The 25,872-nt window shown below is 48.9% G+C and overlaps 1 protein-coding gene across 1 annotated transcript in view; it reads right to left on the bottom strand.

The window, feature by feature from the left end:
• DLGAP2 (DLG associated protein 2) overlaps nt 1-25,872 on the bottom strand; it is a gene marked incomplete at its 3' end in the record, with an annotated part of 747,505 nt that overhangs the window by 93,693 nt on the left and 627,940 nt on the right. The window contains exon 6 of the mRNA XM_081221055.1: nt 5,028-6,097. Coding sequence (XP_081077181.1) covers nt 5,028-6,097 — 1,070 coding nt within the window. The remainder of the gene's footprint in view (nt 1-5,027; nt 6,098-25,872) is intronic.

Here is a 25,872-nt window from a genome sequence, read left to right as displayed (position 1 = left end):
TGCTGGCCACTGTCTCTATGGGTTGGTCACTCTCCTATGTGCTGGTCCCTGTCCCCGTGTGCTGGTCACTGTCCATACGTGCTGGTCATGTTCCCCACGCCCTCTCCTCTCCCCTCTGGTCCCCGGTCTCCTCCCCCCAGCCCCTGCTCTGTGCCCTGACACTGAGGGAGCCTCTCGCCAGCCCGGGTCCCTTAGCCTCCGGTTCTGGTTGGCTCTGCTGAGGGCTGCACTGCGGGGGGAGTGGGGAGGGGTGCGGAGCGCCTTCCAGAGCTCTCTCCAGCTTCGGGCCCACAGTCTGCCAGGAGCTGCCTCAACCAGGCCTCCGAATGCTGGGGGTCCTGCCCCCACGGGCCCCCTCTCTCCAGACCCTGCCCACAGGCCTAGGAAGGTAATGGTTTCCCCTGTGCTCTGGCAACAGCTCCTTTCAAACCCTTCCCAGGGGGTGCCACTGCTCTGCAGGACCCACCCGTCCACTGTCACGAAAGAACAGAGACGGCAAAATGACCCACGATGTGAGCGTGTCTTATGTGCTGATGAAATTGGCCAGGACGTGCACGTGGAGACACAAGAGACTGATTGTGAGAAGCGCCCGGAAGAGGGACGAGGGTTTCCACGGGGACTCCGGGGGAAGGGACCCGCCACCTCAGCAGGTTTGGGGAGTAACCCAACCCACACAGGGGCCAGAGAAATCTCCTAGTGGCCGCGATGTCAGCCATTCCCTGCGGGGACAGCCCCGGGGCTCTGGGGGGCTGGGAACTGGGTGAAACAATTAAGTTTGTGAGAAGCTTATCAGAATTACTGGTTTTCTGGAGTTAGATGGTCTTTATGAGCCCTAATTCCAACCATCCTGAAGAGTCATGGATCCCGTGAGAGCAGAAGAGGCTGGGGCTCATCCATCCTCCTGATCACCCCGATTCCAGAACCACCCATATGCCTCCAGTGCCTGGAAAGACGCTGGCTTTGTTGAACCGACATCTGAGTATCTTTTCACTGCTTCCAGGTCTCCTGCGGCATCACAGGACAAACGAGCCTCCTCCTTCCTTCGTTCGGGGCTTTATTACGAGTCCGACCCCACCAGACACAGGAACAATGCGGTGACGGGGGTGCGGAGTCCTGTTGGGGAGACAGATCGTAGACCAGCGAGCAGAGCAATGCAGGCAGAGGGAGGGACGGGGACACGAGACACACTCAGGACAGTTGGGGCGGCCACTTCAGCCAGGGTGTGGGAGGTGGTCAGTCTCAGAGCTCAGCTCTTAGAAGTCAGCTTTCACTTCTGATCGCGTGGAAGCACACGTCCAGGGCTCTGGAAGCCTGAGGTCCCTTGAAGTGCTTACTGCAGAAACCAGAAGAGGCCCCCTTTGGTAAAGGTGGATGGTTTTCCTAAAGCACAAACAGAACCCACTGAACGAAGGTCACTGGGAAATGCAGTGTTTGTAGGATGTACTTCTGGGCGCACGCCGCGTACTGCATCCACTTTATGACCCAGCTTCCGCTCTGGGATGCAGGATGCTCACGACTCACGCCGCGTTTGGAGCCCTTTCCCGCGAAGGACAGTGGGGCAGGCTCGGTGCCCAGGTCGGGGGCGTGCGGACCTCGGCGGGTGGAGGTCGGGAGCGGGGCTGAAACACTTCGCAAGTGAGGGAAGCTTTTCACGCCTCCCACGGTCCTTCTGTTCCTCCCCTCTGGCGGCTCCCTGGAGGGTCATGTTGGGACGGGAACTCCTCCTGCACTAAACACCAAACAAGATGCTGCCTTTGGAACAGCAGCATCATTAGCACAGACACTGGGGTAAGACCCCCAGTCGCCAGGAGAGACCCTGCGGGTCTGGACCACCAGTCGGGCGGAGACAATCGAGGGAGGAACGGGGGAGGGAGAGTGAAGGAGGCCTGCGGAAAGGCCAGGAGGCCAGGACGGGAGAAGGCGGTACCGAGCTGGCGATGGCCCCGGGCTACGTGCCGCTGGAGTGCGATGTGACGGGGGCCAAGGCCTGCGTTCCTGGCATGTTCCCACGTGTCCCCGCCGTGTTCTCTAGACGACGCAGTTGCCCTCACCTGTCCTCCCATTAGGGCCGGGAGGGCACCTCCTACCTTCGTGTCCCTAGAACCCAGGGCAGCACATGACAAGGGGGCCACCTGTTCCCTGAGCTAACCCCCCGCAGGTCACCCGCCCAATTCACGTGACATTCATTAACACTCTGACCTTAGACGCTTTGTCTGCTGATGGAGAAACTACCAAAACAAGCTCTTTCAAAGAATAAAAAGGACCATGATTTTCTTTCAATTCTGCCTATTGTCTGCTTTGACCTACTTAAAAACATAAAAACTCTTGCTCTAATGTTAACTATGTATTCAGTACAAACCAAAGGTGAAAGTGAAAAGTAATCCTTTTGTTCAGCTCCAAATCTCTCTAGCTTTTGGTGGAAAAAGAAAAGCGTATGAGCATTTATTTCTCCCTTCTGTTCTTTTATATCTTATTCCTACGGTAGCATCTACAGACAAATTCTTCCGATCCCCGTACCTTCTGGCTGTGAAATAAAATCTGTGCTGGTGAGGATCCAGGGATTCGTATCCTTCCCCAGAAAGCGTAATGCAGTCAGCATGGGAAGCCCTGTAGCAGAAGGTCCTGGAAGTCCTAGCCCAACAGGACAAAGGAGCCTGGGAAGGAGGTGGAGTTTGTGATGCTCCTGGCCTCAAATCTCCCCCCACCGTGATCCAGCAGGGCCCCGGGGAGGGGGGGCACTTGGTGGGAACCCGTCTCCTGAGTGAGCGCCTCACCCGCGTTTCTCTGGGGCCCCGTGGTGCCGCCCTGCCTGCGATGTGGCTCCCACCGCGGGCGACCGTGGTCCAGACTGTTCTGAGGCTACATCGTGAGTGGCCTCCAGAGTGTCCCTTCACGAGGACCACGCGGCTGGGTCTACGACTGCCCACTCCGAGTGAGGCCCTGGGGGGTCTGCGGGCCTGCATGATGTTATTTAACACGGGGCTTGTTCCACCGAATCACAACTTTTCACGGGACCCAGTCACTTGTCATTTCTCACACACTATCATATAAGGACGAATGGTCCCAAGTCTGGAAACTGGGTTTTGCTGGAGCCATGGCTGGAGGGACGACCCTCTCGCTCCACTGGGCGAGGTCCTTAGTGACCCTCACGCTAGCTGTGAGGGACCACGGGCGGGGTGGGGGGCTGATGGTGGAGGCCCGACCACTGCCTGACAAACACGAGGGCCCGAGATGCGGCTGCGTGACCCCTTGAGACCCCACAGTCGGAGCCCAGACTGCGGGGAACATCAGACAAATGGGTTCCTAACCACCCCCCAAAATAAAATCCCTGGGGAGGACAGTGGTGGCAAGAGAGAGCAAAGAGAAGGAGACAGAGGAGAAACCAACAGATTTTTCACGGACAGGTGACCCCACCCGGCACAGGCCCCTGATCTGGACGCCGATGCCAACAAACCATGAGAGAGAACTGCGAGAAGACAGGGAACCCTGGACATTGACCAGATATTGACACTCTGAAGAACTGTGATTCCTTAATGTCTTAACAGCATCGCAGTTGTGTTTCAAAAGGAAGAGCCCTTACCTTCCAGTGTGGGTCTTTTAGAGATAAATACAGAAACACCTACCTAGGCTGTGTGGGCTTTGTTTCAACATAACCTGGACCGGAAGGCAGGTGAGGTGATGGGACCAGACTGGCCCTGAATCGATCGTTCCCGGGGCTGGGAGATGAGTGTTGGGGCTCATTGTGTTGCACTCTTGCCTTTGTAACGGATTACTAGTTTCCATGATTAGCAGATGTCCGGTAAGTGGAGAGGTGACAGAAAACGTCTGAGAGGGAGGCCCTGAGGGGTACGAGGTGCCCCAAGAAGTGTCGTGGAAAAGTCAGGTCACTGAGTCAGGCACCCAGGGGCCCCATACCCCAGCTGTAAGTCCATCCTGACGTGCTCAGGGGACACTGCATTGGAGATTTCCCAGGTCCAAATACGGACACAAACAGGAGAGTTTTGCTTCTCTCACAATGACCAGACTGGGCTCTGGATGGATTTGTCATATTTCTTTAGAGATGTACAGGTAAAAATTTCATATTTATATATCACTGGCATTTGCTAACTACAAGCAAAATTTAAGTCTCTCCCATTGCTACAAAAATAATATTTTATCCATCTGCCAATTTGCCTCCTTGAATAAATCTTCCTATAAAAGCAATTCGGGTAGCATTTCCTTTGAAAACAGAACCACTGGGGTTTGGACCATGTTCCAGGATGGCAATTGGAATTGCTAAAATGATTTGCAGCCACCTGACGCCCGAAGAGATTCACAGTTGTTTATCTGTTCCATTAATTGACCGTCTGATGACTCAGCCAGCATTTAGTGCTATTACTCATTATTCCGTGAGGATTTCTCTAACCCAGAGCACAGCCTACAGCAACTGCTGTCGGCCAAGTCGAAGGGATTGAGAATTGGAATACAAATTATACATACACTGAAGGAAAACTTCAGACTTTCCAGCTTTGCTAACAGGACTGTTAGCCAACAGAAGTTATTGCAGAGGCCTCTTAAAAGGGGTGGGTGCCTCTCAGTGGGTGGCACTCCCCTAGCTCCCTCGGGGGTGGCATGGTTAGGAGGCCCAGAGGAGAAGGGAATGATCTAAAACAGAGAATTCACAATATGCCACCTCCAGCCAGCCACTGCCTTTAATCTGTTTTTGCCTTTGGTGAATGTATTTCATCCACACCCCAGGGGAATGCATGTGGTTTCCATAATCATGCTCCTTGGCTTAAAGATGCTACTGTTGGGTAAGGCCCGTGAACTCACTCAAGTTCACTCCTGGACCAAACCAGCCACTTTCAAATGGGAAAGCACTACCATGGGCTGACACACGTTTGCGGCCAGTGCTACATCCTGCAGCCTTAGAGGCATCTGAGGACTGGCCCGTCGTACCCAGGGCTACGGTCTGGAGGAAGGACGAGGGGTCCTCCTGGGCCCTCCCCACTCGGCCTGCCGAGACGGCGCGCGGTGCCCTCCCTTACCTGCAGGTAGTGGCAGGGCCGCAGTGGTGGCTTCAGCTCCGGGGGCCCCAGCGGCTTGTCCAGGTGCAGGGAGCTCTTGCGGTAGGCCTCCTTGGCCTGGCTCACCGTGAGCGTGGACCAGGAGCTGCGCTTCATGTACTTGGCGTCCGGCGCCAGGGCCAGGCCCTCGCAGGCTGAGCACTTGACGTCGCTGTTGCTCTTGGAAATCCTCAGCGACAGGTCCCCGAAGGGGCCGGGCAGCGCGTCGGGGTAGCAGTGGGCCGCGGGGTCGGCGGGGTGACGGCTGAGCACACTGGAGGCTCGGTAGGTGCTGTCGCTGTCCAGGTTGTCGTCCGAACTCCACCAGCTGCTGAGCCCCGAGCGGTGCCGGCCCTCGGCCTTGCGCTCCCGGCTCTTACTCCGTTTGCCGTGCTTGGAGTGGTGGCCGTGGGCGTGCTCGTCCGCCCGGCCGTCCCCCTTGGTGCCGTTGACGTGGCCCTTGGACGAGCCCTCCAGGGAGTGGGACTTGGTGAAGAGCTTCTGCACGGAGTGGACCAGGTGCCGGATGCGGCCGGGGCTCTCGCTGCGCTGCTCGGCAGCCGCGGAGGTGCGCTGGTACTGCAGCGTGTGGAAGCCGTCCCTGTGCAGGGGCAGCTGCTTCTCGAACTGGTCCAGCAGGTTGGCCGGGATCCGGTTGGTCTTGGCGCCAGCGTGGGCCACGGCGCAGTCATCCCTGGTGTCGTAGTGGGAGCTGTAGTGCATCCGGGGAAAGGTGCTGCTGGACACGTGGTCTCCCAGCGCCACCGGCAGCATCACGCAGTCGGAGTGGACGGAGGTCCGCGGGGAGCAGCGGTGATGCTCCATCGGGCAGCTCTCGGCCGGGCTGAGCAGGTAGGGCTGCCGCGCCTCTGGGCCACGGTGCAGGTGGCCGTGGCTGTGCTCGCAGTCCTCGGGGGGCGTCAGGCCACAGGTGTGGCCGGAGCACAGCGGGGGCGGGTTCCGACTCCCAGACAAGCCTTTCATGGTCCTCAGCGCAGGGGAGTACCTGTCTTCATTGAAGTGCGGAGTCGGGGACCATGAGAGCGGCTGGTCTGTTGAGAGAACACAGGAGCACCATGTCAGACTCGGTGGGAACACGGACGGAAGCCCTCGCTTGACACCCTTCCCTCTACACGTGGACTCTTTGTATCCCGTGGCCACTCCTGGTCTGGACGCTCAAGTGAATGATCATTGTTTTATACCACATCGCCTCCTCCAAAGTATAAGAGCATTAAAAGTAACTTCGATATTCCCTGGTGTGGTTCGACAACTACGAATACTTAATGCCTAATACATTCATCAGGTCTCTTGACGGCGAGATTTTGTGGTGTTAAACAAATGAACAATTTGGGGGAAAAAAAGAAGTTACATTTCAACTAGACTTGCGTGTTGTGGTTCAGTTTAAGAAATCTGAGAAATCACACCTGGTATTTCATCAGTGATGCTGCCTGTGGGCTGACGCACCACGTGCTAGGGTGTTGGTCATGAATCATTCAAAGCTGTGTCCTCACCATGCAGGCGAGCAGCGGAGGTGACTTTCTCAAGGCCACCGTCCGCATCAACACGAGGGTGGAACCAGGCTGTCCTGACTTCCTATTTCAGATTGTTGATTTTGAGCTGTACGATGCTACTTAGAAACGTCAGGAAAAAAAGGTCTGATTTTGTGAGCTGCACTATTAAACACAGACCCTCGAACCACCAGAGCTGACCTCTGCAGGATGCTGGGTTTGCGGCTGCTGGGTGTCCTGGTAGGAAGGCAGCTGAGCTCAGCGGTCGAAACGGGGGCCTCTGGGCCTGGACTAGTTAGGGTTAGGGTCCCAGTTCTGCCGGCACTAGCGTGGGACTCTCGGCAGGCTTCTGTCACCTGAACTGTGCGCTGGCAACAAGCAGAGGTCCAGGAGGAGGACACGCTCAATGATTATTTTTAGCTACATTATGATTGTAATTGTTACCATGTTCAAGTCTCTTGGGTCAGCACGTACAAAGTCCAGGGTTTATTGGATTCCAGGCTTTGCTAGAGAGGCCCCTTGCTCCACTTCTGCTTCCTGATGTCCCAGCGTCTCTGCTTCTGTTGCTTCCAACTGGTCACCAAACAGATGCAGGAGACACAGACTCTATTATAGCATATGATATGCCTATATACTCTGTATGCATAATGCACATGCCCATATAGAATATGCATACCTAGTATATAATGTGCATCTAATATAATCTATACAGGAAATACAGACTCTATTATAGCACATGATATGCCTATATACTATGTATGCATAATGCATATATCCATATAGGATATGTATATATAGTATGTAATTTGCACATAATATATAAAGGAAATAGACTCTATTATAGCATATGATATGCATATATAGTATGTACACATAATGCATATATCATATATAATATGCATACATTGTATATAATATGCGTACATTGTACATAGTATGCATATAATACATACAGGAAATACAGACTATTATAGTGTATATAGCAGGGGTCCCCAACCCCTGGGCCACAGACAGCTACCGGTCCATGGCCTGTTACGAACTGGGCGGCACAGCAGGAGGTGAGCGGCTGGTGAGCCAGGGAAGCTTCATCTATGTTTACAGCCGCTCCCCATCGCTCGCATTACCGCCTGGGCTCCTCCGACTGTCAGGTCAGCAGCGGCATTAGATTCTCACAGGAGCGCGAACCCTACCGTGAACCGCACGTGTGAGGGATCTAGGTGGCGTGCTCTATGAGGATCTAGTGCCTGATGATCTGGGGTGGAGCTGAGGCGGTGATGCTGGCGCTGGGGAGCGGCTGCAAATGCAGGTGACCATCAGCAGGGAGGTCTGACTGCACAGACACCATAATCAATCAATGGCTTGCAGACTCATATCAAAACCCTATCAGTGAGTGGCAAGTGACAACAAGCTCAGGGCTCCCACTGATTCTGCATTATGGGGAGTTGTATAATTAGTTCATCATCTATTACAATGTAATAATAATAGAAATAAAGTGCACAATAAATGTAATGCACTTGAATCATCCTGAAACTATCCCCATCCCCCCCTCCTCCCCCATCTGTGGAAAAATTGTCTTCTACAAAACTGGTCCCTGGTGCCAAAAAGGTTGGGGACCACTGGTATATAGTATACATATATAGTACATAATATGCACATATGGCATGTAATGAAATGTATACCGGAAATACAGACTATTATAGTATATACTATGCATTTATAGCATGTATATATAATGCATATATCCATATATAAAATGCATATATAGTATGCGTATAGTATATAGAGGAAATAGATCCTATTAGAGTGTATAATATGCACGTATAGCATGTATGTATAATGCATATATTTGTATATAACATGCATGTACAGTATATAGTATGTGTGTAATATATAGAGGAAATAGATCCTATTACAGTGTATAATATGCGCATATAACATGTATATGTAGTGCATATACTCATATATAAGATGCATATATAGTATATAGCATGCATATAATATACACAGGAAATAGCTTCTATATTATAGTGTATAATAGGCACACATAACATGTATACGTAATGCATATATTTGTATATAATATGCATATACTATAGCATGTGCGGGAAACACAGACTCAGGATGGCAGGCTCCCTGAGGCTACCAGCTGGACCCAGCCCCGTGCCAGGCCCAGAGCGGATGCTCCGAGCTGCGTGGTGACCAGATACGCCGGCAGAGCCCCTCACTCTAGGTTCATCTCTCAGCTGTCCTGGGAAGTACCCTGTGCTCTGTCATGTCAAACTGCTGCTCCTTCTAAAAAGTCCTCCGCAGGTCCCCTCCACGCTCTGCTACCCAGGCTGGGGTGCCTTCTCCAGGATTTGCTCTCTGAGACTCGGCTCCAGCACCATCCACCGCGGTTCAGGCAATGCCTGGGCCCCCTGTGCGCTGTCCTCAGGCTGAGGGTCCAGAAAGGGACAAGGGGACCTTCTCAACGCGTGACAGCCTCGTCTCCTCAGGAAGGAAGCTGTCTGAGCCCCGACCCACCACAGTGTCCAACACCCTCTCCCCAGGGCCACTGCCCGCCTCGGCACCACTGTCCTCCTCCACCAAGAGTGTCCCCAACTCACCCTTAACTCACAAAGCCTCGCCTGAGACACGCACAGAGCCACCCACCCTGACCCCCAAAGTGGCCTCCAAGGGCCACTGTGGGAAACAGGGAAGAAAGCTGAGAGACATGAGGCTTCTCCCTGATGACCGCCAACCCAGCTCTCCCGGTGATCCACGCCTGCCAAGGACACTGGCCCAACGACTGGTCCAAGGTGTGGAAATGGAGCAGGACGCCATGGGGCCCCCCAGGTACACAGGCCCTGCTGTGTCCCCCGTTTCTTGCTGGTAGAAAAAGGCTTTCGTTTCCTAGGCCTTCCCCAAGTCCCAGAGAGCAGACTCAAGCAGTTACTAGTTAGGGAAGTGAGGGAATTGCAGAAATCAAGGAAAATCAGTCAAGCAAGAAAGGTAATGAGAGATTAAACAATAGTTCAGTGATAAAACAGAGTCCTAGTTCCTCCTCGAGGGATGTACCTACCATCTGACACATATCTTGGGGCTGTTCTGCAGAAACTAAGACCCCTGCCCGGGTGGAGGAGGGAGACTACAGGCTGAGACCCCAGATGGGTCAGAATCAGGAGGTTGAGGATTGAGATTTCTGGAGCATCACTCCGTTGCCTCACCACCGACCCAGCAGAAGCAAGTCACGGTCCCTGCAGCCCTCACCCCAGAGGTTGCCTTTAAAAACCTTATGCTCAGGCCAGCCAGTAACACGGATCAGAGACAAACCTACGTCTCCCATCTTCTTGGTTGTTGCCTCTGGATCAGTGAACCTTCCTTCCACTGCTCCAAACTCCGACCTTTCGATTTGTTTGGCCTCACTGTGCATCTGACACACGGACTTGGGTTTGACACCAGTGTGGGTTCCAAAGGTCCCCTTTTCAGGCTCCAGAACTGCCACTTGTCAGGCCAGCTCAGATATGGGGATGTATTATAAGAAAGGGACCCAGTTTCACGGCTCCCTGAAAAGTTAGGGGCAAGACCTACCTGGGAGCGACTGACAGCAGGAGAGAAAGTAAACCTTTTCTGAGGATCCCAAGGGGCTGTCTCTCACTCTCTCCTGCACGTTCACAGCAAACGGTCCCCAGTTCCAGGGTCCGTGGGCCCTTTATCTCCAAACAGAGCTTTGCTTCATCCCAGTGTGAGGTGCTTCGTTGTCTCATGGGAGTGGCCATCCCATAATAGCTACGCAGTGCCTGTCCGTCTCAACAGCCAAATTATAACTAGAGCACTTCAATATATCACGAAAGGATGTTTTAGATTATATTTTAATATAATTAAAAGCGAGTTTTCCAAGGAAATTCAGTATTCAATTGATAAACAGCAAAAACTGCATTCTGTAATCTAGACTTTACAGCAGCATAAAGTTGGCATTCTATTATCTTTTGCTTTATTTTTCCATTAACATGTAATTTAATACAATTCTAATCTTCCTCCATATTAAAAAGCCAGCCCATTACTGCTCCACTCACGTATCCCATTTCTACCTAATGTTTAGCCTGCAAGCTACACTATGAATGTGGCTCCATAAAGGGACAGCATAAAAGAGAAAAGTTTCACTGAAATGAATTAAATGTGATTATGCCACATGTTGATAATATTGTCATTTCCCTTGAATTCCCTAACATATGCGTGGAAGCTTACACATTACCTCTCAAAAATAAAACAATGACAACACACAGGATAATAATCTGCCGGAAATAATGGTGATACCCAAACATATAATGAGGGCTTGTACTCTATAGGTTTTTTAATAAGTCTACATAACATATAACAGATACCTAAGAGGCTGGTAATTTCTCTTTGTGAAAGTGAGGTAACAAACACAAAATGCAGAAGGCGTCTTAGCTTCCTAATTTACAGCTATTCACTGAACCCTCTTTTGTTATTAAGCAAAAGAAAACAGCAATTATCATCATTAGTCATTAACTGTCTCCCCAAATTCAAACTAGAATGTAAATGCACATTTTACTGCTGTATTTCATGAGACTGTTGGCATACCCAGTCTAAAAAATATATTTTGAGTGGTGGAATGAAACCTTTTAAAATACAGCTAATGTGATGGAGTGCTCACTGTGCGTGGGTCATGTCACAGGCTTTACCCTCCTGGCAGCCCCCTGGAAGCAGAGCCTGTCCCCAATGCAGGCTGAGGGGGCCAAGGTTAGCAGGGCAGTTGGGCAAGGTTCCCCAGGTGGCACCACACATAGACACACACATGCACACGTACACTCTCATATCAGAGCTGCATCGGAACCCCAGCATCCCAGCTCTGGGCTGCTGATGGATGGGGAGGATGGAGGGGGCCCCTGTGCCCTTTCTGGTTAAACCAGGCTCGTGGTTCCAACACCAAGCCCAGCCTGAGCCACCCAGGCTGGACACACACTGCGGCAAGGGGCCCAGGTCAAGGTGTTTGGGGAAAGCGTGGAGGCCCCTGCCTCCGGGTACAGACAGGCATGGCCAGGCCCTCCCCAACCCCACTGTGGGTGCTTGGAGGACCTTCTCCCAAGGAAACCAGCTTTGTCTCCCTCTGCCAGAAGCTCACTTACATGCCAGCTGCCTGCCTGCCTGCATCTGCCTCTGATTTTATCCCCCATCAGGGGGAGGGACACACCTTCCACTGTGTCACTTGCCCCTGCCCTCACTTGGGAAGGAAAATTCTGTAGGAGGGAGAGGGCCGCTGAACTAAACAGAAAGAACAACCCAAGGAAGACAAAATAAAGGGGCAGAAACTTTATCCAGTGGACCACGGTGTTGCTTGCTCAATAAAGAAGGATGTATTTTCCCCAAACTAGTGGAACTTATCAACATTTCCTCAGAAATTTCAGCTGGATCTGGTGCAAAGCAGTGAGGCCTCCCTGGTGGTCCCTGGAACCACCGCTCCCTTTGCGTGCTGACTTGTCCTCCTCCCCACCCCTGTGTCCTCCCCACTGGCCCCAGCAGCATTAGCTCATCCCACTTCCCTTCATGACTCCTCAGGAGCCGCAGGCCACCTGGCCATCTCGCCAGGACCTTGCGACACAAGTGCAGGTCAGGGAACCCAGAAAGAAAGAGCCGAGTGGACCTGTTCCTGTATGTAACGTGTGAAGGTATTAAATATGGGGCCCAGCATGTCAAAAGGAGCCCATCTGAAGCTCCTTTTAAAAAGTTTCCTCAAAAATTAAACAGAAAAGTTCAAGATTTGTATCCTGACAGCTACAAAATATTGCTGAAAGAAATTAATGATGCTCTAAGTAAATGGAAAGATATACCCAAAAAAGAATGCATAACTGAATCACTTAGCTGTACAGCAGAAATTAACACAACATTATAAATCAACTATAGTTCAATAAAAAATAAAAATATGCTATATTCATAAATTGGAATAATTAAAATGGTTAACATGGGAATATTCCCCCAAATGCCCTACAGATTCAACAGAATCCCCATCAAACCCCCAACTGGCTTCTCTGTCAAAATTCAAAACCTGATCTTCAAATTCACATAGATAGAAAATGAAAACTAAATCTAAAGCTAGCAGAAGGAAGGAAATAATAAAGTTTAGAGTGGGGATAAATGAAATAAGAAACAATACAGAGAATCAGTGAAATCTTCTATATACACAAATCAATCAACGTGATACACCATATTAAGAAACGAAGGAGAAAAACCATACGATCATCTCAATAGATGCAGAGAAAGCTTTTGACAAAATTCAGCACCCATTTAAGATAAAAACCCTGCAGAAAGTAGGCATAGAGGGAACTTTCCTCAACATAATAAAGGCCATATATGACAAACCCACAGCCAACATCATCCTCAATGGTGAAAAACTGAAACCATTTCCACTAAGATCAGGAACAAGACAAGGTTGCCCACTCTCACCACTCTTATTCAACATAGTTTTGGAAGTTTTAGCCACAGCAATCAGAGAAGAAAAGGAAATAAAAGGAATCCAAATTGGAAAAGAAGAAGTAAAGCTGTCACTGTTTGCAGATGACATGATACTATACATAGAGAATCCTAAAGATGCTACCAGAAAACTACTAGAGCTAATCAATGAATCTGGTAAAGTAGCAGGACACAAAATTAATGCACAGAAATCCCTGGCATTGCTATACACTAATGATGAAAAATCTGAAAGTGAAATTAAGAAAACACTCCCATTTACCATTGCAAAAAAAGAATAAAATATCTAGGAGTAAACCTACCTAAGGAGACAAAAGACCTGTATGCAGAAAATTATAAGACACTGATGAAAGAAATTAAAGATGATACAAATAGATGGAGACATACCATGTTCTTGGATTGGAAGAATCAACATTGTGAAAATGACTCTACTATCCAAAGCAATCTACAGATTCAATGCAATCCCTATCAAACTACCACTGGCATTTTTCACAGAACTAGAACAAAAAATTTCACAATTTGTATGGAAACACCAACGACCCCGAATAGCCAAGGCAATCTTGAGAACGAAAAATGGAGCTGGAGGAATCAGGCTCCCTGACTTCAGACTATACTACAAAGCTACAGTAATCAAGACAGTATGGTACTGGCACAAAAACAGAAAGATACATCAATGGAACAGGATAGAAAGCCCACAGATAAACCCATGCACATATGGTCACCTTATCTTTGATAAAGGAGGCAGGAATGTACAGTGGAGAAAGGACACCCTCTTCAATAAGTGGTGCTGGGGAAACTGGATAGGTACATGTAAAAGTATGAGATTAGAACACTCCCTAACACCATACACAAGAATAAGCTCAAAATGGATTAAAGACCTAAATGTAAGGCCAGACACTATCAAATTCTTAGAGGAAAACACAGGCAGAACACTCTATGACATAAATCACAGCAGGATCCTTTTTGACCCACCTCCTAGAGAAATGGAAATAAAAACAAAAATAAACAAATGGGACCTAATGAAACTTCAAAGCTTTTGCACAGCAAAGGAAACCATAAACAAGACCAAAAGACAACCCTCAGAATGGGAGAAAATATTTGCAAATGAAGCAACTGACAAAGGATTAATCTCCAAAATTTATAAGCAGCTCATGCAGCTCAATATCAAAAAAACAAACAACCCAATCCAAACATGGGCAGAAGACCTAAATAGACATTTCTCCAAAGAAGATATACAGATTGCCAACAAACACATGAAAGAATGCTCAACATCATTAATCATGAGAGAAATGAAAATCAAAACTACAATGAGATATCATCTCACACCAGTCAGAATGGCCATCATCAAAAAATCTAGAAACAATAAATGCTGGAGAGGGCGTGGAGAAAAGGGAACCCTCTTGCACTGCTGGTGGGAATGTGAATTGGTATAGCCACTATGGAGAACAGTATGGAGGTTCCTTAAAAAACTACAAATAGAACCACCATATGACCCAGCAATACCACTACTGGGCATATACCCTGAGAAAACCATAATTCAAAAAGAGTCATGTACCAAAATGTTCATTGCAGCTCTATTTACAACAGCCAGGAGATGGAAGCAACCTAAGTGTCCATCATTGGATGAATGGATAAAGAAGATGTGGCACATATATACAATGGAATATTACTCAGCCATAAAAAGAAACAAAATTGAGTTATTTGTAGTGAGGTGGATGGACCTAGAGTCTGTCATACAGAGTGAAGTAAGTCAGAAAGAGAAAGACAAATACCGTATGCTAACACATATATATGGAATCTAAGAAAAAAAAATGCATGAAGAACCTAGGGGTAAGACGGAAATAAAGACACAGAGAGAATGGACTTGAGGATATGGGGAGGGGGAAGGGTAAGCTGTGACAAAGTGAGAGAGTGGCATGGACATATATACACTATCAAATGCAAAATAGATAGCTAGTGCAGCCGCATAGCACAGGGAGATCAGCTCGGTGCTTTGTGACCACCTAGAGAGGTGGGATAGGGAGGGTGGGAGGGAGATGCAAGAGGGAAGAGATATGGGAACATATGTATATGTATAACTGATTCACTTTGTTATAAAGCAGAAACTAACACAACATTTTAAAACAATTATACTCCAATAAAGATGTTAAAAAAAAAGTTGGTTCTTCAAAAGATCAATAAAACTGACAAACCTTTAGCTAGACTGAAAAGAAAAAAAACACTCAAATTTCTAAAATCAGAAACCAAAGTGGCGGATTACTACTAACCTTATATAAACGAGAAGGATTATAAGGGAATACGAAGAACAATTTTTGTATGCCAGAAAATTACATAACCTAGATGAAATGGACAAACTGAAAGAAACACACAAATTACTTTGAGAAGAAACAGAAAATCTTGGCAAAACTATAAGACAGAACTATTGGGTTGTCCTAAAAGTTCATTTGGGTTTTTTGTACAACCCCAAATTTGCAGGATACAAGATCAAAACACAAAAATCAGTTGTGTTTCTACATATGAGCAATGAACAGTTTCCAAAAAGGAAATTAGGAAAGCTATTCCATTTACAATAACATCTAAAAGAATAAAATACCCGTGTCTACATTTAACCAAGGAGGTAAAAGGTTTGTACACTGAGCATGAGAAAGCAGTGCCGAAAGAAATTAAAAAAGACCTAAAGAAATGGAAAGACATCCTATATTCATGGATTGGAAGACTTAATATTTTTAAGAATTCAATACTATCAAAAGTGACCCACAGATTCAATGCAATCTCTATGGAAATTCCTGCTGGCGATTTTGCAGAAGTGGAAGAACCAATCCTTAAATTCAGTGGAAATTCAATGGGCCCCAGATAGCTAAAACCATCTTGCAAAAGAAGAACAAAGTTGGGGGACTCACACTTCCCAATTCCAAAACTTGCTAAAAAGTTACAGTAATCAAAACAGTGTGACTCTGGTATAAGGACAGACATATAGACTAATGGAATAGAATTGGGAGCCCAGAAATAAACCTATACATCTATGGCCAATTCATTTCTGGTACAGGTGCCAAGAGTGTTTAGGGAAAGAATAGTCTTTTCTATAAAACGTGCTGAGACAACCAGATTTCTACCTGCATAAGAATGAAGTCGTACCCCTATCTCACACTGTATGCAAAAATGAACATAAAATGGATCAAAGACCCAAAGAAAAGCATAAAAGTATAAAATTCTTAGAAGAAAACACACATGCACTTCTTTGTGAATGTGGATTAGGCAATGCTTTCTTAGATATGTCATCAAAAGCATAGGAAAAGAAGAAAACAATAGATAAAATGGACTCCCTAAAATTGAAAACTTTTGAGATTTAAAAGACACCCCCAAGAAAGTGAAAAGACAACCCAGAGAATGGGAAAAATATTTTGCAAATCAAGTATCTGATAAGGAAATTGTATCTAGAGTATATAAAGATCTCTTACGATGTAATTATAAAAGACAAATAGTTCAAATAAAAATGGGCGAAAAATCTAAACAGACATTTCTCCAAAGAAGATATACAAAGGGCCAATAAGTACATGAAGAGATGCTCAACCACCACTGGCCATCAGGGAAATGCAATTGAAACCACAATGAGATACCATTTCACATCACTAGGATGTCTAAGTAAGAGACAAAGTAACAAGTGCTGATGAGGATACAGAAGAAATGGAATCTCATTCCCTGCTGGGGGGGTGTCAGATGATGCAGTCGCTTTGGCAAGTTCTTCAGAAGGGTAAGCACAGAGGAACCATGTGACCCAGGAATTCAAATGTGAGGTACATGCCCCAGAGAAATGAAAGCAGATGTCCCCATAGAAACTTGTATGTGAATGTTCATAGCAGCGTTATTCGTAATAGTAAAAAAAGGAAAGAACCCAAATGCCCATCAATGAATGTACAAAAGGGGTTACGTCCATCCAAAAGGAATAGTATTCTCCAATAACAGCCAATTAAGTATGGGAACACCGTACAGCATGGATGGATCTTCAAAACCTTATACTAGTGAAAGGCGGTAGTCACAAAGGACCACATATTACATGATTCCACTCGTATGAAGTGTGCAGAAGAGGTAAATCCACAGAGACTGGAAATCGATTGTTGAATGTCAGGGGCTGGGGCAGGAGGATAGGGGGTGACTGTCAGGGTGTGGGGTGATGAAAATGTTCGAAAAGTGACTGCAGTGGTGGTCGCACACATCTGTAAATACAAAAAACACTGAATTGTACATTTTAATGGTGAACTGTATGGTAGGTGAACTATATCCCCATAAACGTCTTATAACTGAATAAATATATACGAAGAAGACATAAAAACACAAAATTGAATATATACAAAGTTCGCTTTAAAAAATTGTCCTCATGTGTTTAGAACTCCGTAAAAGACCTGTTTAGTAAAATTTAGGAAAGCAGTATGCTTGTTGGTTTGCTTTTAAACACCCTCTCTCTCCATGGTAGCACTGATGTGATTGAGCTGAGTCCCATTAATTTGACTGCTAGGGAGCTCAGGGTCAGTTTGGGGTCCACAGACAGTCACTTGTTTCCCTTTGCTCCTTCATCTTACTGAAAGTTCTCCGATCATGATTTCAAATTTGCATTTATATTTCATCAGTATACTTTACATGTTTGTGTTATTCACGCGTCACATTCTTTAAAATGAGATGAGGAATAAATTAGTGAATAAATTAACTTTAAGTGGTTCGATAATATTAGTTCAAGTTATACAGTAAACGGTTGAGAGCTGTTGAATCACCTGCTGGATACCGGCGGGGGAAGCGCGAACGCACTGCGGCTGCGCTGGGGGCAGGGGCAGGAATCCAGCGAGCTGGGGGCCAGAGCTTTCCCCACTCCTGTTTATCCAAGGTCTGACAGCTCACGCACATTTCAATTTCCTTACGCATATGTGGTTTTTGCCTTTATTTGCCAAACAGTTCCAAGCCCTTCAAACCTGGGCTATGCACCAGGATCACCCGGGAAGCATGTCAAAGCGCAGTCCCCAGGCATTACCCCGACACGGTGGGACTCTGTCTCTGGAGCCGTGGCAGCTCCCCAACCCGTAACTGTCAGACGCTGCCCTCGGCTTCACCCGGGGCACTGCTGTCATGTGTCGAGTCTCCCCCTGTGGCTTTGTGTCCCCAACTAGCGCCTTTCTGAGTCACTGTGTACCTGGGGGCAGGGGGGGTGGTGCCTTGAACGACTGGCACGTCTCCATCATGGCTGGTAACTGAATGAATATGTAAACAAGCGAAGCTAATAAAGAGGATTTGTGCCCCGGGCTTTGCCAGGGGCAGGGCTCGCAGGCAGGTCTCCAGGGTTCTTCTGCAACATTTAGGTCCTCTACCAGCTTCTAGGCTGGAGTTGCTGGAACCACAGAACTACCTTCCAGCAGCTGGAGCCCTTTTGAAGGGAAAGTTCTGGGTGAAACGCTCGCTGCCTCCAAACTGTGAAGCACTGGCTGCAGTACTGTTGAAACGGTTCTGCTGCCGAGCTTTTCTGGCCCTTCTCTCTGCTTGTTCTTTAATTCTTTTTTTAAATTCTGCTCTTGTAAAATCACGGCCCCCAAGGGCAAAAACGCTCAAAGCTTGTGCGCTTTCAACCCGTTTTCAGAGGCACAGCCGTGTACCCCTGGGCGCTAACGCTGCCACGGTTCTTAAGCTGAGGGCCTTCGGGCCTGCGGGGCTCAAGACCCTCCCCTGTGTTACAGATGCAGGTCAGCTCCCTGGGCCCCTGGTACTGTCCGTGGAAGCAAAGTCCCCAGCTGCTCCCTGACCTCGGACGGGACAGGCCGGGAGGAGGTGCATCTGGGCCGTGATCCAGGTGTTTTTCTTTTTCTCGTGGGGTCACGATGCCCGGACGGAGCGGCCCAGGGGGAGAGGCCGAGGCAGGGCGTCCGCGGTGAGAGCCTCTGTCGTCCTCCTCCTCTCGTGCTGACCTGACCTCGTGGTTCAGTCACCAGTCCACCCTGCATGTCCCAGAACCTGCCCAGATGCAGGCGGTGACAGGTGACAGAAACCAGGGGCACGCCGCAGGCCAGGGACGGAGGGAAGCGTGGACAACCAACCCGGGAGGGGTGACAGTGTGTGTGTGAGCCTCTCGCCTCTCGTGGGCCTCGGGCTCTGCGGGGGGTCGGGCCTGGGCCGGGGAGGGGCCTGGCGGGGATGCACGGACAGGGTGGAATCTGCGGGCAGAGCGGCTTGGAGGCTGCGCGGACTTGTTCTACTTCCTGGAGCCGAGAAGCAGCACAGGGGCATGTGTGAAGCGCTTCGGAGCTGTGAGCAGCGGAGGGGGTGAGGCCACGCGCTCAGGCCTCCTTCACGCCCCAGCCCAGGGGATGGCGACAGGCAGTGCCCTGCACCCACGTGCCCTGTTCACAGGTCGCAGCTCTGACCCCCAGAGAGTCTGGAGTTGGGGCCCGTGAGGTGAGGGCTAAAGGTTAAATGAGGTCCCCGCAGGGCCCTGACCTGCAGCACTGGTGTCCTCAGGGGAAGCAGGGGCAGTGGCAGCCCTGAGCCTGGGCCCCAGCATGGCTCGGAGGCCTCCTCCCTGCCCACCTGTGATGCGGGCTCCAGGCTCCGCTCCTGTGGACGCGATTGCTGCCCGCTACCTCCAAGACCGTTGTCCAAAGAGGGGTCTGTAATACCGAGTCACAACCATGTTGTAACCCCTGGTCACTCTTGTCCCCGTATACAAAGGTGTCCTCCTCTCAGGAGCCTCATGGGGGTGTGAAAACCAACACCGACACGTCCACAAGTCCACCTCTGACCCCCGAGCCAGGGCCCCGCAAACACATGTTGTTTCAGCTTCTTCGGGTCCCTTTGGACACGAACGCTGTTTGTTACGAAAACAAACAAAACCCACGAGCGTCGGATCCCATCCTGGAGAGGCTGAAAGACAAGATGAGGAACCCCTTCCGTGACAGGAGGTCGTGTGCCAGAGCCAGGAAATCTAGGCTCCGTCCTCCGACCCCGCAGACACAGCCTCCGCGATCCGGCAGCTCGGTCCTTTCAGAAGCTCCGGGGGAACAGCGTGGGCCTCCGTCTCGGACCACAGGGTTTGAATCACGAATTCCTAGAGGAGAGGTCACAGCACCTGGCAGAATCTCAGTAGGACAAGGCAGCGCGAGCCGCCCCCACCCTCAGGAGGAGGGGGTCACAGCATCTCCCTCCCCCGCGGCCCCTGCACGGCGAGCACCACCCGGGAAGAGCTTTCCTCTCCTTACGAAGAGCTTTCCCGGATCGTACGCTGAGTCTTAAACAGAGAGCAGCACAGGGATCGAAACACACTTAGCATGCTTTCCATCTTCCCTCCATTCAATTCTGGTCTGGTTTCCAGGGAATTTCGGGTGGTGGAGAGAGCGCGTTCGGCGGTGAGATGAAGGCACAGCCTTTCTGAGGCACAACACAGCCTGGGGAGAACGAAGAGCACTGCAGACATCAAGTAGTTTTCGAACGCACTGTAGAGCTTTGCGTTAGTGCAGAAGTGTATTTCGGGTGGATTTAGGTGGAGATAAAGAGAAGTCAGAATTCAGCATGGACGGCAGGGTAACCAGGAAGGAAAGGAAGAGGGAGGAGAGAGGAGGGGGCAGCCTGCAGGCTGCAAAGAGGTTCCTGGCCGAGGGGATGCTTTCCCTCTGCCAGGAGCCTGCGGCGGGGGGGGGGGGGGGGCGCCCCGCCCACTCCACGCAAGGCCACGCCCTCCGCAGGGACCTGCATCAGCCTGAGTCCATGATTCCCCGCGAGGTGAACAGCTCTCTTCCTTCCAAGGTCCCCCCTGTTCCCACGGCTTCTCTCTGCGTGGCCCGCTGCACTTTACTGGACCCCACCCAGCCTTGAAGACACACTGCACGGGCTTTCTCCTCCCACGGGCGTTTCCCCAGACCCTCCACCTAAACTCACTCATCCCTCCTGTGAGTGTAAACAGAGTGTCTTGGCTCTGCCAGTTACACATTCATTCACACATTCTTCCATCTACCCATCCTCGCCCTCAGCCGCCCAGCATCCACAGGGCACCAGCTCACGGTCAGGTGTTGGGACCGTCCCTGTTCTGGGGCAGCAATGCCTGAGACGCTCATTCCACTGGAGGAGCGAGCATGTGAGCAAACAGAAACCTCTGTGACAGAGAGAGGCCCGTGCAGACGGCGGGGAGTTGGGTGAGAGGGAGCCGGGCCGGCGAAGAAGCGTCAGGGGTCATCACCCACAGCGGACACGTGACAAAACCACTGCTCTAAGAACGCGATCTCCCAGGGTCAAACAGCTCGGGGGTCCAAGTACGGCTAGACCCCCACTGCCCTGACTTCAGCTGTCCTCCTTCGGCCGGCCCGCAGCTTTACCCAGGACAGCACTCACCGGTCCCTCGCCTGCTCCAGGTGCTGGGGACCCCACGCTGCTTCTTCCTGCTCCCGTGAGCTGATGCTCGCAAAAGGTTTAATCCCATAGATGGATGAACTGAACGGGGGCCGAAGCTGCCCCCCGGCACCCCTGTTGCATCCCGGCAGGGACGCCAGCCTTCTCAGGTCTAGCCGTGCGGGACGGCACGTGTGTTGTCTACAGCCTGCTTCTCCACCTCCTGGAGAAATGGTTCACCTCCCAGCCAAGCCCGGTCCACTCACAGTCTAAGCTCGGGGCCCTGGGGACGGGGACAGAGCTGGCGTGCGCTGCCGCCCACACTTTGCAGGCGTCTGGACTGTGGGTGCTCAAGCGCGGTGCACCCAGGGGGGCTGCGAGAGATTCTCAGAAACACCTCTTCCTGCAGCCCTGCGGCCGCCTTGTTCAGGTGGATAAAAACGGCCGTCTGTACAAGCACGTCAAGGAACAGTGCAACCCCAATTCACTATTTTTAGTAAAACCAAATCCATCGCCTATTCTTGCAACTATGCACATTTGGACAAGAGGTCACTGTGCTGCCCCAAGGCACAGCTGCCTGACCGCTCATGACCTGCCCACGTGTCACACGACCTTCCATAAACCCTGCTTCCCGGCCATCCTTCAGGGGATGAGGGATTGAGGGAGGTTCCTGTTCCAGCGTGGCGTGAGGCCAAGCCAGCACGCTGCAGGTGCGTTGATGACGGGGAGAATAAATCACACCTTCTTTCTCAGGGATTTGAAATCCAGACATTTGGAGACAGAGTTTGTCAGTGTCGTAGCAGCAAAGCGGGGGGACATCTCAGAGGCTGTGTGGGATGCCCAGGTCCGAGGGCACGATGCCCAGAGCAGCAGCGACCCCATCTGCATGGCCACTCCATCGGAAGGATGCTCTGGTCCCCTGCAAGCAGCAGCTGGGCACATGCTGACAGGGTCCTGTCTCCTTGAACCCTCATGACCTCTGCAGCAAACTGCCTTCCTGAAGGTGACCTGAGGCATCTGTTCCCGGCAGCCAGAAAGAGCTTCATAAGGGGACACTTGGGGGACGAAAACTGCACCTCAGGCAAATGGAAGCAAACTGCCAACTTGCAAACCTAACTGACCAAAGGAGGATTTCACCCATTCAAACCACAATCTCAGCTAATATTTAGGATTTTATTAACTTCTGTAATTTGTTCCACAGTGTATCCTGCAGTGTTGATTTTGCGCACCCATACACCCTAGTGATTTAACTTGGCTCTTAGATCGGCAATTTCAATCAATAATTTGTAAGACATGCAAGTAGCTTTCTTATTTACCCCCGTTAACTCCACACAGATCAAAGTTCTACTTTAAAAGAAAAGTTGCACCGAGATGTCTTTTGAAAGGACAATGTCAACATGCAGAGTTTTGTGATTCTAAATTCAGGTGCCGACCTCTTCAGCTACTTTTCAGAATTTCCTTATATTTTTCATTAAGCATTTATGGTGAGCACGTTGGCAACTTAATTATGCTTAATTACCAAATGACTTCTTATTTATGGGCTAAATAAATAGCTTTTTTTTTTTTTTTTTTTTTTTTTGCGTTACGCAGGCCTCTCACTGTTGTGGCCTCTCCCGTTGCAGAGCACAGGCTCCGGACGTGCAGGCTCAGCGGCCATGGCTCAGGAGCCCAGCTGCTCTGCGGCACGTGGGATCCTCCCGGACCGGGGCACGAACCCGCGTCCCCTGCATCGGCAGGCGGACTCTCAACCACTGCGCCACCAGGGGAGCCCAATAAATAGCTTTTAAACAGATCTTTATTCTGCACTCAAAAACAATGGCTTCCAGGGCTTCCCTGGTGGCGCAGTGGTTGGGAGCCCGCCTGCCGACGCAGGGGACACGGGTTCGTGCCCCAGTCCGGGGGGGGTCCCGCATGCCGCGGAGCGGCTGGGCAGGGGAGCCCAATAAATAGCTTTTAAACAGATCTTTATTCTGCACTCAAAAACAATGGCTTCCAAAGCACAAAAGAAAATTGCTATCAGTTGTAAACCCAAACCCATTACTCATGAGGCCCAAAGTCATTTCTGACTCTTTATTAAGAAATTTGCCTTGTGAAATACGCGTATAGCTTCACAAAATTATAACTGTTTTCCAAGTCTCTTTCTCCCTGAGTTCCTTTGATACAAATCAGTCTCTGTAATTTAAATCAATCTCTCTCTCTCCTTTTACATAGTTTTTGATGATTATATTTCTGCCTTGACAAAAATTTATAAGCTGTCAGAAATGTCTGTTGCCAATTCTCAATGTATATATCCAGTAAAAGAATGCTTGCTTTAAAATATTTGATTTTTGACAATTACTTCATAAGCAATTTTGAAACAGGAATTCACAGTAAATTTTAAGGTAGTGTTGATGGGGTACCTTAAATGTCTCAATTTATAAACTTGAAGTTTTATGAAAATTAAATTCATTTTAAGATTTTAGATGATGGAAACTCATAATACAGTCCCTGGTGTAAACATTTTAATTTAAAATCCATGCTCTCCACCGGAAAGTCATCAAGACAGGATTCATTTATCGCCAGCGGTGCCCGGCAATTTCCAGGAGCAGAGTGTTCTTTTGCTAAATCAAATGATAAAGGAAGCAACACCAATATGTATTTATGCCATTAGCTCATTTTTCCCCAGTATCAATGGCTACGACTGAAGATTCATTAATAGGGAACATTTCTTTGGGGAGAATGTCTCACTGGAGAACATTCGGATCAGCCCTAAGCATGTGAATGACGCATCTGGAAACAGTTTACATGTGGGAAGAGGAGGGAGAAGTGCAGGGGCAGGTGCGCGGGGCCCACCTGCAGCAGGTGTGGTGCTGACGTTTCCTGTTCTCTGTTTGACCATACTTCTCCCTCCTACAAAGATCCGTTTTCGAAACCTTCGAATAGAACTGAACCTTCTTTTATTGCGTTACAAGTCAGAGAGAGAGAGAGGTGTGTCTACAAACCAGCCCCTCCTTTCTACTCATGTAAAAAATAAAATTGAAGTCAAAATATATCTGCACATTTCTATGAATCAAATAGGTATATTAATAATTAAAACAAGCTGTTGTGGCCAGAAAGTGGCAAAGCATGAATCCTTCACTGCGGGAGGGTGTTTATAAATTAGTATGACCTTCTGGGAAATAAATGAGGCAAAATCTTAGAAGCCACGAGAATCTTTATACCTCACAGCCAGGGAAGCATACGTACAGTATTCTACAGAAGGAGAAATCTCAGATGATGAAGTCACCTCTGCACAAGGATGTTTCTGGTGATCTTAGAAAACCGACCTCCTATTTGTCTGTTGGTTTATACGCTGACACGTCCCAGTGAGGATTTCGTTTGTTTTTACAAATACAAACGAGAAAGTGAACTAAACTGAAAAAATTTAACTATGAAGCAAGAGAAAGGAGCATAGGAACGGTGATGGGGCCGGAACCTCCTGTCTTGGCTACGGCTTGATTCTGATGCCCATTCGAGGAGAGAAACACCCGATTCGGTTACCTGCATGCTAGAGACACAAGAGTCAGTCAGAAAAATGCAATTTCAAAATCACAGGATTTGAAATCCAGACATGTGGAGAGAGAGTTTGGTTTAGTTAAACCAAATCCATTGCCCATTCTTCCAACTACCCACATTTGGACAAGAGGTCAGTGTGCTGCCCCAAGGCACAGCTGCCTGACTGCTCATGACCTGCCTGTGTCATTTCCTCCTCTGTGTCCCCTTGCAGAATATATTTTCCCAGCTTTGTTGGGACATAATTGACATATTGCGTTAAGTCTAAGGTATACAGTGTGATGACTTGATACACGTACGTATCGGGAAATGTTTACCGCAAGGAGGGTAGTTAACACGTCCTTCCCCTGACATCTATAATCACCATTTGCTGTTGTCGTCGTTACGGTGAAAACAGTAAAACTCTCCCGTCTTAGCAACTCCAAGTATACAATCTAGTGTTGCTGACTATAGTCGCCATGCAGTGCGTTATGTCCCCCGAACTCGGTCACCTTATAACTGAGAGTTTATAATGGACAAACATCTCCCCATCTCCCCACTCCTTAGGGAATATTAAAATATGAAAATTCTTAGAGAATATTAAAATATTAAAAAGGAAAGAAATATCCCAAATACTAACATCCTCATGTTTAAAGAAATCATGAAGGTAAGAAAAATAATTCCCTGAAAAAATTAGCAGGTAAAATGAAACTAATTTTATAGACACAAAATACAAATTACTAGTAAAATATTTTAACCTCACTAACAATCAAAGACCACCAAACCACAAGAATAAAATATCTTTCAGAAGCATAGACCCATTTACCAAACTGTTGCACCTGGAGCTTTGTCCTAGAAAAATAATAGAACAAAGAGAGAAGGATCGTCTCATTTCACAATCACCTTCTGTGAAACTGGTTCCAAGTCAAGAATACACACACACACACTCGCATACACACACAGGGCTCTCTAATCATCTCAGTATT

Source organism: Mesoplodon bidens, assembly GCF_964165515.1.
Source record: "Mesoplodon bidens genome assembly, chromosome: 20".
In the NCBI taxonomy this organism is placed as follows: Eukaryota; Metazoa; Chordata; class Mammalia; order Artiodactyla; family Ziphiidae; genus Mesoplodon; species Mesoplodon bidens.
This window is presented reverse-complemented; position numbering and strand designations above follow the sequence as displayed.